Raw genomic sequence first — 15000 nt, forward strand, 5'->3', positions numbered from 1 at the left:
TATAGCTGACCCTGTCTGACCAGCAGATCGCACTCGTCACCGTAAAAACAAGACCTTTCCTCGGCCCTCCGCTGGCTGGGGGGACGCCACCGCCTCAGCGCTTGCTCCCAGACTTTCGTAGCGTGTTGTACTCCTTCACCAATAAAGCTGTACATATACATACTACTATCACTGTCTGCTGAGAAAAATAAATTGTAAAGACCGGCTATTGGACATCTTGAACAGGAGGAAATTAAAGTTTATTGGTCATGTGATGAGAAGTAAAAGTATTGAGAAAAACTTGCTGACAGGGATGGTGATAGGAAACAGAGGAAGAGGCAAAACGAAGACAAGACTGAGCGACAATACCAAAGATATTTGCGGGCTGTCGATGGTACAAGTGGAAAGAAAAGCGTAAGATCGAGTTTAGTGGCGGAGGATGGTGGAGAGGTCCACGGCTGCTCAAACATGAGCATACCGTTATTGATGATGATCACTGTCTCACGTAGGAGGCTCGCAATACGAAGAAATATATGTACAATTGGCACTTGATCAACGCTTCCACAGGACGCCCATCATCTCTTCAATACCGTGTAAGTTCAGGTTTCATTTCTCTTCCCTCCCTTCTCCCATATGTTAAGCCATATAAAATATATGTGAAGTCACTCTCACATTGTTTTTGTTAGGCAAAAATGCGGGTACCGTTGTGACAAGAAAAGGAAGCATTCTTGTTAGGACACGGTATTGTCAACAAACATGAAATATTGTTACTTATGCAATAAATTCATTTCTCTCGTTTTTTAGAGATTTATTCAGATTCTACTACAACTAATTCAATGGGTTCTTGATTTTCTTTCAAACTGAAAATTAACTCGTAGTTTTCACGAAATTTTATGCCCTTCATTCTCCTCTGTTCTGTTGATTGACTGTTAGAAATCCACTCGTTCTAGCTCTTTCAGTTCATTTAATTCTCTTACTGATTTTGTTATCTTCATTAGGGCATCATACCATAATCTTAAGACAATTCTCACCCTTCACCCCCCAAAGGGAGGGAGGGAGCAAGTAGAGACAAAAAGGGGAAAGAAAGATTTGGAAAAAGTGAGAAAAAAACACGATGAAAAGGAAATAGCAGAGGGAGAGGAAAAGGGAGAATGAAGAAGAGAGAGGGGGAAGGGAATGAATCACATACCTAAAACATCACTTTTGAAAATAAAATAAAGATTATATTTAACTGTAATCGCATTCCATATATAAATAATCGATTTAAGACACTCTATACAAAATATAATTTTATCTTACTTTATATAGTTTTATATAGTTTTAACAATTACACTGCATTGGTCACATGATTAGCATATTTATATATGCGTCTAATCTTGTAAGAATTTAAATAAACTACATTAAAAAAATCACGCGAAATATACACTTGAAAATATACATGGGAGTGTTTTAAATCAAAATAACACTCACAAACACAGAAAGTAAAACAACAGCCTGTGCTAAAAATAATGCATCTGATTCTGAAAGCAAAGCGTTTGCTGAGAATACATCGGAGGAGACACAAAATACTTCTGCATGGCAATCCTTCTTTCATCTTCGTTGAAGAATTCCAGTTGCTTCTGAGCCTCTGGGGATAGCCTCCCCGGTAACATGCTCCAGGGTATGCCGCTCATTTGGATGCGTTTGAAGAATTCTCGTGCAGTCTGGCTTGTGGTGAAGGGCGTGGGGCACGGAGTGCCCAGCCTCTGGTACCGGTTGCACACGTGTGGTATATTGATGTGTTTTGCTCTGTCGTGGTTCTTGAAGGATATCTGGCAGGCCGCCAGGATGGCCCTCTCGTCCTTTGGAGTGGCCTCGATCATGAACTCCAGCGCGTGGCTGTGGACATTGGTGCCCATGAAGCGGTACCGTGAGCACTGGACGAGCCCTTTATGCCCCTCGGGCGTCACTTGCCACGGGCCACCTGCGTGGCTGCTGTAATACCTGGGCAGCACTGATGAGTAGTCTTTGTTGGTGAGCAGTAGACGCGATGCCGTGTGCGTCGGCGTCGTCATCATCTCCACCAAGAAGCAGTACTTCCACTGAGTCTGCAGAGTCTGCGCGTCCAAAGCGAACTCAACATTGCCATACCAGTTGGAGAGCTCCTCCTCCGCATGGTTTTCAGCACCGAACCAAAGCACTTTCATGTTAGCGCAGGGGTGGTTCGCGGGCAGCTCGCGGGAGTCGATGCTGCTGAACGTTTGCACTTTCTTTGGTTTTATCCTTCGGTTGAGGCAGATGTCTAGGGCCTCCTCGAGGTGGAGAACCCTGACTACGTGTGTGAAAGGACGGTAGGAATCACGCCCCTCATCGACATGGCGGCCGCTGCCAGGCCTCCACAGGATAGTTCTCCCGCGTTTCTTCTTTCCTGCGGTTCTTTCTCGCGTCTTCAGAAGCTGGTCCTCCCAGCTCCACTTCGGTCCCTAAGGAATGAAAAATAGAGGAAGGTAGAATATGTTCATACCTGTACTGGTATTTCTATTTTTCATACTGCATTCAGGAAACTAGAAATGTCAGACAAGTAGCACTAATTATCCTGATAACGGCGACAGTTAAAGAAACACAATAAAAGAAAGAAAAGCAAAAACAAAGAAAAACACCATATTCATACCAGTAATGAAAATTGTACTGCAGTTGATAATCTAATTTACAGAAATAAGAAATTACACAGGAACATTGGAAAAAATATTGTGCTTCCTTATCACATTTTCCAGTTTTATATTATTTCCAGTCTTATTAGTAGTCTCAGTAATAAAAATAATAATAATAATAATAATAATATAATAAATATGATGGAAGTGATAGTGAGGCGGAAAATCTACATTATCAGCCGCATTGAGAGTCGCTTTAATTACAAATATATATTCTCAAAGACCACGACTACCCCCCCCCCCCCCCTTTTTTCACCACCGGCGGCTGCGCGAGGGTTTGAGAGGAGTGAGCCGCCCGGGCGCTCTCCCCGAAGGAATCGTAAGAATCAATTCCACTCTGTACACATCCGTGTATGTCGAATCAATTGTATACCCCCCCCTTTTTGGCCCCCCCCCCGGGGGGGCCTGATAAAATTTAGGGGCCCCTTTGGGGGGGGGGTTGGTGGAGGGCAGTTGGGGGGGACGCGATGCCCCCGGGGTTTGGGGGTTTTTGGGGGCCTTTTTTTTTCGTGGGTTTGTCTCCTTCCACAGAAATATTCCACTATTGCAGATCGGGTTAAAATAAATTATAATTAATTTGAGGGGTTTTAAGAAAAAGATTTTCATTTAGCGCAGGGGGTTTGGGGGGGAATCCATATGGGCTGAACGTTTCCCCCCCCTTTTTTTACCCGGGGGCGGCAGGTTGAGGGGGCCCCCCCGGGTGAAAGGAGGGTAGGAATCACCCCCTCTGAACACCCGTGACCCCCAAATATTTGGTTTTTTTTTTTTTTTTTCCCCTTTTCCTTCCCCCTCCCTTCCCCCTAAAAATAAAAATAAAATAAATTTATATTATTATTTATTTTTATATTTTAAAATTTAAATAATAATTATTTAATATTAAAAACAAATAAAAAAAAAAAAAAAAAAGAAAAAAATATAAAGTTGTTGTTGGTTGTTTTTTTGTGGTTCACAGGTTGGTTTGTGTTTTTTTTTGTTTTTTTTTTTTGGGTTTTTTTTTGTCCGGGTTTTTTTTTTTTTAAAATTGTTGGTGTGTGGGGGGTCAAATTGGCTTGGGTTGTTTTTTTTTTTTGGTTTTTTTGGGGGGGGGGGTTGGGGGTGGGGGGGTTCCCAAGGGTGTGTTTTTGTCCCTGTGTTTTGTGTTTTTTTTTTTTTTTTTTTTTTTTTTTTTTTTTTTTTTTTTTTTTTTTTTTTTTTTTTTTTTTTTTTTTTTTTTTTTTATTTTTTTTTTTTTTTATTTTTTTTTTTTTTTTTTTTTTTTTGTGTGTGTTGTGGTGTGTGTTTTTGGTGTGTGTTTGTGTTTGGTTGGGTGTTTTGGGTTGTGGGGGGTGTTTGGTGTGGTGTGTGGTGTGGGTTGTGTGTGTTTTGTGGGTGTGTTGTGTGGGGTTTTGTGTGTGTGTGTGGTGTGGTGGTGTTTTGTTTGGGGGGTTTTGTTGTGTGTGTGTGGGGGTTTTTGTGTGTGGTGGTGGTGTGGTTTTTTGGGGTGTTTTTGTGGGGGGTGTTTTTGTGTGTGTGTGGTTTTTTGGGGGGTGTGGTTGGTGGGGGGTTGTGTGTGTGGTGTTTTGTGTGTGTGTGTGTGGGGTGTGGGTGTGTTGTGTGTGTGTGTGGTGTTTTTTGGGGTGTGTGTTGTGTGTGTGGTTGTGTTGTGGGGGTTTGTGTGTGTTTGGGGGGTGTTTGTGTGTGTGTTGTGTGGTTTTTGTGTGGTTGTGTTGTGTGTGTGTGTGGGTTTTTGTGTTTGTGTGTTTGTGTGTGTGGTGTTTTTGGGTTTTGTTGGGGGTTTTTGGGTGGTTGTGTTGTGTGGTGGGTGTGTTGTGTGTGTGGGGTTTGTGTGTTTTGGTTGGTGGTGTGGGGTTGTGGGGTTTTGGTGTGTGTGTGGTGTTGGTGTGTGTGTGGGGGGTTTGTTGTTGGGTTGTGTGTGTGGGTGTGTGTGGGGGTGTGTTTGTTTTTGTGTGTGTGTGTGTGGGGTTGTGTGTGTTGTGTGGGTGTTGTGTGTGTGTGTGGTGTGTGTGTGTGGTTTGGTGTGGTGTGGTGGGGTTTTGTGTGTGTGTTTTGTGTTGTGTGGGGTGTGTGTTTGTGTGGGGTGTGTGGTTGTGGTGTTTGTGTGTGTGTGGTGGTGTGTGTGGTGGGTGGTGTGTTGTGTGTGGTGTGTTTTGTGGGGGGTTTGTGGGTTGTGTGTGTGTGGTTTGTGGTGTGTGTGTTGTGGTTTTGTGGTGTGTGTGTTGTTGTTTGGTGTGTGTGTTTTGTGTGTTGTGGTTTTTTTTTTTTTTTTGGGGTGTTTTTGTGTTTTGTTTTGTGGTGTGGGTGGGGGTTTGGGGGTGTGTGTTTTTGTGTGTTTTTTTGTGTGGTGTGTGTGTTGTGGTGGGGTTTGGGGTGTGTGTGTTTTTTTGTGTGTGTGTGGTGTGTTTTGTGTGTGTGTGTGTGGTTTTGTGTGGTGTGTTGTTTTGGGTTGTTTGTTTTTGGTTTTGTTTTTTTGGTTGTTTTGGGTTTTGTTTGTGTGTGGGTGTTGTGGGGGTTGGTGGTTGCGGTGTGTGTGTAATATATAATATATTTTAATAAATATATAAATATATATTATAAAATATAATATTTATATATATGTATATAAATATATAAATTTTAATATATATATATTATATATTATATATATTTTAATACGTAATGTTGATAACTATTACTTACATTTTATAAAAATGATTAGTTTTGCGGTGATGTGTGTTACAATTGGCCTTCCTAATTGTTCTTTTCTATTAACTTGAGTAATAAAATAAAAAAAATACTCACAATCCAGGGTTTCTCTTCTTGGTAATTTTCTCTTCGGCTACCTGTCAAGTATCATTCAGAAAATGCCACAGCATTAATGGAAGCCTTGGTGAATTCCTAGTTACCATCATTCATATTTAACATTTAAATAATTGCATATCTATTCATGTATAAAAAAAGGTATTGTGTGAAATCCTGCAGTTTTTCCTGAAGGTGAAAATCAGTGCATTCCTCAGATTTAAGTTTAAAAACAAAGTATAAAAAACGAACTTTGTGCCCTTACTGGTTTTATTTCTTTTTTGGATGAAGAGCCGGCAGTGATCCCGACTGGGCCGGTCGCCGGGGGGGGCGAGCGGAAGCCTTGGGGCTGATGGTGACAATCTCCAGGCGACGCGTGATGTCGGGCCCTTTCGTGCTCGTCTCCACTTCGGGCTGACCTTCCCTCCCCCCCCATCCGTCTTCCTCACTCATTCGGGCTGAGATGAACTCCGCCTGCAAGGTGGAGTAATCTTCATAAATGGAATAGTAAGCGTTGCTCCATGAGCAAGAGTAGTGGCAATGACACTGTTAGTAATAGCAGTATTTAAAAGCAAAGTGCTAGGATATGAGGCTTATGTTATTCACCCGAACAAAAAATAAAAAAGAATAGTCTTCTCACTCTCTTTTACCTTTAAAAGTATCATTTTACTGAAACGGGATATGGTGCCTCAAGTCATCATAAAAGTCCCTCGTGGCATAACAATATACATTGCTAGCGTAGAAGCAACATTTCTCCGCTTTGTTTTCCTGTGACCTCTGTATATCTTCACACAAGCCTTGAGGCCTCTTCTTCGGCTGAGACAGAAGAGCAACTTGACTCGTGAACAGCACTGATCCCAGTGAAAACATCCGCTTCCTACCTTTCAAACCTTGCCGATGCAAACAAAAAAAGGCCCCGGGGTATCAATCATTCTCTTTATCGGACAGTTCTCTTGACCACGAGTCTGATTCAATTTACTTTCTTGGAAACATGAAACTCAAAACAACTACAAGAAACAAGGTCGTTTGTTTATACGGGAACCTCCTTTCCCTACAGTTAGAAAATAATTTCCCCTGAACAATACTAGGTTAGCTGGAGTCCCTAATTAAGAATTTCTTGCGAACACTTCGATATACTTGCTGTAGTTTTTGCTAAATTTTATGAGATATAGAGACGACACCCAGTAAACAGAAGCTTAAGACATATTTGTAACGATGTACAATAAATGAATGAATAAGGATGCATTTTTTGGGTTATGAATACGGTCCATCAGAGAAAACACAGAGATAGACAGGTAGACAGATAAACATATTTAAAAGATGATAAAAAATATATATATAATATTATTTAATTTTTAAATTATATATATTAAAGAGAGAGAGAGAGAGAGAAGAGAGAGAGAGAGAGAGAGAGAGAGAGAGAGAGAGAGAGAGAGAGAGAGAGGAGGAGAGAGGAAGGGAGAGAGGAGAGAGGAGAGAGAGAGAGAGAGGGGGGAGGAGAGAGAGAGGGGGGAGAGAGAGAGAGAAGGAAAGAGAGAGAGAGAGAGAGGGGGGGGAGAGAGAGAGGGGGGGGGGGGGGGGGGGGGGGGAGAGGAGAGAGAGAGAGAGAGAGAGGAGAGAGGAGAGAAAAAAGGGGAAAAGAGAGAGAGAGGGGGGGGAGAAGAGGGGGGGGAGAGAGATAGGGGAAGATGAGGAGAGGGGAGGAGAGAGGGGAGAGGAGAGGGAGAGAGAGAGGAGAGGGAGAGAGAGAGAGGAAGGGAGGGGAGAAGAGGAGAGAGAGGGAAAGAAGAGAGAGGAGAGAGAGAAAAAGAGAAAAGGGGAAAGAGAGAGAGAGGGGGGGGAGAGGAGAGAAGAGAGGGAGAGAGAGAGAAGGGAGGAGAGGAGAGAGAGGGGAGGGGGGGAGGGGGGAAGGGGGGGAGGGGGAGGGGGGGGAGAGAGGGAGAGAGGGGGGAGAGAGGGGGGGGGAGAGAGAGAGGGAGAGGGGAGAGGAGAGGAGAGGGGAGTGGGAGGGGGAGAGGGAGGAGAGAGAGGAGAGGGAGGAGAGGAGAGGAGAGGAAGGAGAGAGGGGGGGAGGGAGAGGGCGAGGGAGAAGGGAAAAGAGAGGAGAAAAAGGGGAGAGAGAAAAAGAAAAAAGGAGGGGAAAAAAAAAGAGAGAGAAAGAGGAGAGGAGAAAAAGAGAGAGGAGAGGAGAGAGAGAGGAGGAGAGAGAGGAGAGAGAGAGAGAGAGGAGGAGGAGGGGGGAGGGAGGGAGGGAGGAGGGAGGGGGAGGGGGGAGGGGGGAGGAGGGAAAAAGGGAGGAGGGAAAAGAGAGGGAAAAAAAAAGAGAGAGAGGGAGGGGGAGGGAGAGGAGAAAAAGAAAAAGAAAAAGGAAAAAAAAAGGGAGAGAGGGAGAGAGAAGGGGAGGAAGAGAGAGAGGAGAGAAGGGGAGAGAGAGATGAAGAGAGAGGAGAGAGAGAGGGGAGAAAGAATGAGAGGGGAAGGAGAGAAAAAATAGGAGGGGGTGAGAAAAAAAAAACCAGAAAATAAGGGGGGGGAAAGGAGGAAAGAAAAAAAGAGACAAACAAAGAAAGAGAAGGAAGGGAAGGGGAAGGAATTTTAAAAAAAGGGAAAAGGGGGGGAAAAAAAAAAAAGGGGAAAGGAGGGGAAAGGGGAAGGAAAGGAAAAAAAAGAGAAAAAAAAAAAAAAGGGAAAAGGGGAAAGAAAAGGAAAAATTTTGGAGAAAAAGAAAAAAAAAGACAAAGGGAAGGAGGACAAACCCAAAAAGGGGGAAAAGGAATGAAAAGGGAAAAGGGAAAAAGAAAAAAAAAAAACGAGGGGGGGGGGGATTTTACGGGAAAAAAGGAAAATTTAAGGGAGGAAAAAGGAGGGAACGGAAAGGAAAAAAAGGGAAGAAAGGGGTTTAAAAAGAGGAATTAAGGGGAAAAGAGAAGGAAAAAAAAATTTTTTCAGCGAGGGAAAAGGGGGGGAAAAAAGGGGGGGGAGAAAGGAAAAGAATTTTTTGAAATTTAAAAAAAAGGAAGGGAAAAGGTTTCCATTATTATTAAGGGAAAAATGTTTAAAATTTTTTTTGTTTTTTTTTTGGCTTGTTTTTTTTTTTAAAGAAGGGGTTTTAAAAAAGAAAAGATAAAAAAAAAAAAAAACCACCTTTAATTTTTTGAAAAAAATTGGGGTTTTGATGTCGGGGGGGTTCCCCCCCAATTAAAGGTTTATGGCTGTTTAAAAATTGATTTTGGGTACTATAGTTGTGACAGGATAACTTGCAGAACTAAACAGCATGACAAACAAAGAAATTCCTCCTATCGCATGTTGATATTCCTTATTGAATGTTGAAAAAGAACGAGAATGTTAGAAAATGCATGGCCTGCTGAGTAAAATTGGTTCATAAATCTTTAATTTATCATGTTATTCTTGAATTGCATGTGACGTGCAAGGAGTTGTACGTCAATATTCGTGCAATGTGTTGTGAATGCAGTGTAATGGAAATGCAATGAAACGTTAAAAAAAACATCTTACCTTACCTGATACTTTCCTTTACTCGTGTTTCTGTGTAAGAAACGTCAGTGTAACAACTTTGACTGTCTAAATAATAGCACAAAACTTATATTTTGACGATTCAACAGATCAGTGAAGTTGCCATGGACATTTTAGCACAAAACTTATATTTTGACGCTTCAACAGATGAGTGAAGTTGCCATGAACAGTGTCACACAGAGCTTACGGGACAACTGCTCCGCCTCACATGGCACGCGGATGTTATATCGCGTGCGGGGCCTCTGCGCATGCGTCCGACCTGTTGCTATGCACGAACGAATTTGTAATTGCAATTCTCGAAATCTCTACTATATTTTCTTTCTTTGTGATTGGAAAAATGTGTTTAGTGTTTCATTATGATTACAGTTATGGTTATTACTGTCATAATCCCTGTCTTCGTCTTTTTGCTTGTATTTTCCTACTTGAGTGGAGCGTTGCCGTTCCTAAAATTAGAGTGATTCATACTGTGATAAAGAGATAAGGAAAAAAACAAAACATAATTCTTTCTTATCGACGATGTGTGGAAATGAATTGCATACCAAATATGTGTGATGGTGTTGCTGTATGAATGCTGTTAAAGATGATTATGATTTTGCTGATGATAATGTTATTAATAGCACCGTCGGCTTTTAAGGTTAACTCCGATGATCCTATGACTAAGGGACATGTTAATAATAATTGATGAAGATCTTGATAACGAAAGTATTATGAATATACACTATTTTGATGTGTTGATGTCGTTCTCATAGTTATGGCTGTTATTGTTGCATTATCGTCACAAATAGACCATCACATAATTACTATGATTTTTATTGTCATCATGATAACAACAATAATAATAGTATCATATTAAACATGGTGATTACGAAGTATTTTTATTATGGTGATCGAAGTTATGAAATGTTATACAGTGGAATTACTAGCAGCAGAGACAACAGTGGAAGTGATAATAGGAATGATAATGATAGTGAAAATATCAATAGTAATTATGATAATGATGATCTTGATAATAATAATGATAATAATAATAATAATAATAATAATAGTAATAATAATAATAATAATAATAATAATAGTGATAATAATAGTGATAATGATAGTAATAATAATGATAGTAATGGAAATACTGATAGCGGTGATAAAGATTGATGAAAATAATGATGATGATGATCATTATGATAATGATAATAATAATGTGAAACTAACAATAATAGTATTGATAATAGCAACTACAATAATAATAATAGTAATGATGATAGAGAATAATAATGATAACTATGATAATAAAAAAAAGAATTATAATGATAATGATAACAGTAACAATGGTAATGATAGAATGATAATAATACTGCTATAATTAGTATTTTCCTTAATGTTATTATCATTATTATTATTATTATTATTAAAATTGTTATTATTGTTATTATTGTTGTTGTTGCTATCTTGATCATCATAATCATCATCACCATCACCAATCATCATCATCATCTTCGTTGCTGGTATTATCATTATTATGATCATCATTATAGAACGATAGTATATTACTTTATGCCTGTATGTTTATGACATGAATTTGTAGCTTTCAAGGTGCGAGACCGTATCAATCACAGCATCTTTATATTTCCTATGTGGTTAATCTTACATGGCATCTCTTGAGTAAGTAAGGCTTAGGTTGGTCTGATTCACATTCATTTTGCTGAACAACCCTTCGCAGCTGTCAATGGAAATTCTTTGTCAACCGTACTTAATAAACATTCACTCGTACTTTGGGACGGACACAATTCCACAGGTGATGAATTTTAATAACAACGTAGAAGCTAGTTCTGCGGTATTCATGTTCACCGTACAAGCTACTATTGTCGATATCGATAAGGAAGCAAGGTTGCTAAGTTATAAGGTATATTGCCAAGATGTCTTGATCCCTTCGTGGCAAAAGTCATGATTTTGGTGTAAGGATACAGAAGCCATATATGACATGAGATAATCGGTGATGGAGAAGGAAGTGTTACGACAATGCACAGCTCTTGCAGGATGGGAAAGACAAAGCACTACTGAGTAAGGAAGAGATAAAAAACAAGTATAGCAGTGATCATACGTATGTGAGAGATGTGCATGTGGCAAACAGAATGATTTGTAGGGTTATATAGGTATATAGTAGAATAACATAAACATACACATTTCAGTAATCTGCGGTATTTTGGATCTGTTCTTTTCATGATCCAGTAGTCTTCACGACTCGAAACTCGTTTTCTGATATAAACTTGGTAGGCCTCAGCTGAACTATCCTGTTCTTTATAGACCTCTTTCTCAATAACTTCTTTGTTGATTGCTTCACGATTGTCAAGATGGTTCTCCAAGTATGTCCCCTTAAGATTATTGTTGAATATTTCAATCGTGTTTGCTGATCTTGCTCAAAATCAATATGGATCATGGTTAGGAAACCGAATGGCCTGGCATGAAAACAACATTAACATAAGTCAATCCTTCACATAACTTCCATCGTTCTCTAATCTCTCAAAAATGCAACTCCCGAAGCGTAGCATAATGTTTCCATAACAAAAGTCATGACAAAACCATTATTTGTAAACGAAGAAAACTAACATTCATTCTCTTTAACCTAGGTAGGGTGTATAGCGCTCTTTTATATATAATTTTGTTGCGAAAGAGAACAGCAGGAACTTCTGCATTTGGTATAACAGATATGATACATGTAAGCCTATAATCACAGCTATTATCATATCATCACTGTCCATATTTATTTGTTGCTACATCCTGTTAGTTAATCATGCTTGCCATGTCAGATGGAATCAGTTGATAACGTTATCTCTCCGACGCAAATGGCCTTCCTCAATCCACCCCCCACAAGCTGAATTCACCGAAATGATTATCACATTCTTCTAGGAAATCTTTGAGACAATGGCCTTACCTGAGGCTGTTCAAAAGTCCATCTGTATGGGCAGCATGTATTAGAAATTTCTCAAAGTCCACATTTTTTTCTTCTCTTTGTTGTTGAAAGTTGTCCTGCCTTCCCATCCCTCCTCGAGTATTCCCAGTTTTGTGTATTATAAACCAAAACCACAGTTCTGCCCTTTCCCCATCCCCCTCAAGTAAGCATTTTACATGGGCTGGAACACTAAGGTAAAAAAATCCAATCTGGCTGGATGTTTTGTCTCCTTTCAGCAAAAAAAATGTAAACTAGGGAGATTCCAACACGACATAAGATGGACCTTTCGAACTAAAATGCATTTCCTTTATTTACGTATTTGCCTCGATCCTTTGCAGAAAGAGCCTGTTAATACAATATATGTACTTACACACACACACGCGTGCACACGCACACGCACCAGTACAAGCACACGCATACGCACACACACACACGCGCGCGCGCACACACACACAAGCACACGCACAGCACGCACGCACGCGCACACACACGCACAAGCACACGCAAAACACGCACGCACGCGCACACACACAAACACACACACACACACACACACACACACACAAACACAAACACATACACAAACACATACACACACACACACACACACACACACACAACACACACACACACACACACACACACACACACACACACACACACACACACACACACACACACACGTTATAATCAGGGATTCTTGATAGCAGTAAAAATGCTTCACAATTTTCACAAGAATAACAACAGATTTTGCAGTATTGAGATAAGAACTTATGCTATTATATTATAAGCGTCTTGTATTCTTGTCGTGTTGTTATTTTTCATCAACGTGACATGGCTTTATCAAAAATCATATCTCTGACTCCAGTATGTTCTGTCTTCGAATTTGTTCTTTTTATCTCTCAGTGGTCATTACCGAGAAGTGTTCTGTACCTTTGTACACTTTCCAGAATAGCCTCGTTCGTGTGGAATAACAATGCAGAATTTCGTTTCATGGGTGATGCAGTACTTGGCAGTTTCATCCTCTCAGTGCGCACATACGCACGTACGCACACACACACACACACACACACACACACACACACACACACACACACACACACACACACACACACACACACACACATACACACACACACACACACACTATAAGATGTGGATAATTCTATTTCTGTTACAGGATGTGGATAATTCTATTTCTGTTACCAGTGGACCACATGGCTGTTTTCCACGTGGATCCAAATGTCACAAATAAGAACCACCCGCTCAGCGAGGGCGGAGGTCACATTTTATATCTGACCTCGTTTGACCGGGAGTCCGTGCCAAGCACCGACGCGGTAGGGTCACCTCTCGCCTCCCTCCGGGGGAGTTCGTGACCAGCGCCCGACGCGCTAAGGTCAGCCCCGCCCTCTCTCCGGGCGGGCTGCCCTGACACCGCGGCGCTTTTGACCCTTTAGACAAGTCGTAGCGTCGTCGTAGCGTGTGTTCACCCCTTTACGTGTGTTTTGCGTCCCTGTCAGCCACTATACTAGAGTGCGCATACCCGTTACAAACTGGTGGCAGCGAGGGCCGTTGCATCCTTTTGGCATGCAACACGGACACACCACCCCCGAAGAAAATCCGCTCGACCGCTTCAAGACATGGCTAAGAAAAAAACACGTAAGTACACGTTTGGGCCCCTTTCTTATTTCTTTTCCCTTCTTCTCCCATACATGTGTTAAGCCGTTGTTTTTTGTTGGGTTAATAGGTGCTAAGGACAGCAAATGGCACGTTCTCCACTATTCTTCCACCTCAGATCGCATTTCCGTGCGATCGAGTATGTGATCAATAAACATGAATATCGTTCGTTAGTTAAGTAATTAACTATTTTCTCTCATTTTTAGAGATTTATATTGTTTCATCTGCAACGAATTTAACGCGTTCGTGATTTTATCTTATCACGAATACCATTTCATTTTATCTCGTTCCTAACCCTCGCCCCCCGACCTGACCGTACCTTTTCTTTCTTTTGCGGTCACTTTGGATTAGAAAAAGGTTAATTTCCTGTCTTGACCTGACCTCACTTCTCTTTTCCCGGTCGGTGGCGGCGTGGGTATGGTCAGATGATCATTGTTACATTGCTTTTTGGTGACACGTTCTATAGGCGCTAGAGCGAAGCTTTGTAACGCAATTTCATTAAATTGTATTATTTGAATATAGCGTAGGATCTTCCCCCTTATCATAGTGCACAGGATTGCCCGATATTGCCCCGGGGTTGCGTAAACGCCTAATAGATCTGCGCTCCGTCGTTCGAGAGTAGGTGCAATAACCGAAGTTATTCGTTCGTTCGGCTCCCTTTGAGTCGGTGTGACCCGCGGTTACGTCCGTTAATTAATGTAGGACTAGGGTTTAAGCTAGAATCATTATTCGCTTATTAATCACACCTTTCTCACCCTCTAGAAGTCGCTTGCATGTTTTGGGTACCCCCCAAGCGTTTGTGTGATTCGTGAATTATATATCCTTCGGGAATTTTGCGAGCGCCCATTACAGATACGCAGAAGAGAGCAGGATATTATATTCCTGGCTCGAGTCGCTTCAGTCATATACGGCATTTGGGTATAGGATCCCCCCGTTATTGAGTTTTATTGAAGTCTGACGTGCAAAGCTAGACATGTACCTCGGCAGTTCAGATTTTCTGACCCGAGAAGATTTGCTTGAAAAAAAAATTGGCGAATATTTTTTCATGTCACCATTCATTCATGCGTACATTCTGTCGCATATCATTATATGTTGAATTCAATGTGGTAGTTGAAATAATCTTAAATAGCTAGCATTGCTAATTTACTTCAGTTTTGTTATAGTGAACGTTAATATTCGTGTTTATGATTCATTCTCTGTGTGAGGTCACTCGCTTTCCCTCTCATTAACGTTAGCTGTCACTCACACACGCATACACACACACCTTCACCTCACTCACACACGCAGGACAAAAGACACTGACCCTTTTTCATTAATAAGGCTGGTTGCTGTCTAGTGCCGGCGTAAAGATTTATTATGTATCTCTTTAGCCCGCAATTTTGTCGGTCGTGACGAGTGGTTCGC

The 15000-nt window shown here is 41.1% G+C and overlaps 1 protein-coding gene across 1 annotated transcript; it reads right to left on the reverse strand.

The window, feature by feature from the left end:
* Positions 1–772: 772 nt before the first annotated feature.
* LOC119578586 lies at positions 773–9240 on the reverse strand. Its single transcript, XM_037926151.1, has 4 exons — positions 9163–9240; positions 5723–5918; positions 5448–5488; positions 773–2441 (listed from the first exon to the last, which is right to left on the reverse strand). The coding sequence occupies exons 1-4, from the start codon at positions 9223–9225 to the stop codon at positions 1479–1481; spliced, it is 1263 nt and encodes a 420-aa protein (XP_037782079.1). The 5' UTR covers positions 9226–9240; the 3' UTR covers positions 773–1478.
* Between the last annotated feature and the right edge of the window lie 5760 nt (positions 9241–15000).

The sequence above is a fragment of the Penaeus monodon genome, chromosome 11 (assembly GCF_015228065.2).
Source record: "Penaeus monodon isolate SGIC_2016 chromosome 11, NSTDA_Pmon_1, whole genome shotgun sequence".
Lineage (NCBI taxonomy): Eukaryota > Metazoa > Arthropoda > Malacostraca > Decapoda > Penaeidae > Penaeus > Penaeus monodon.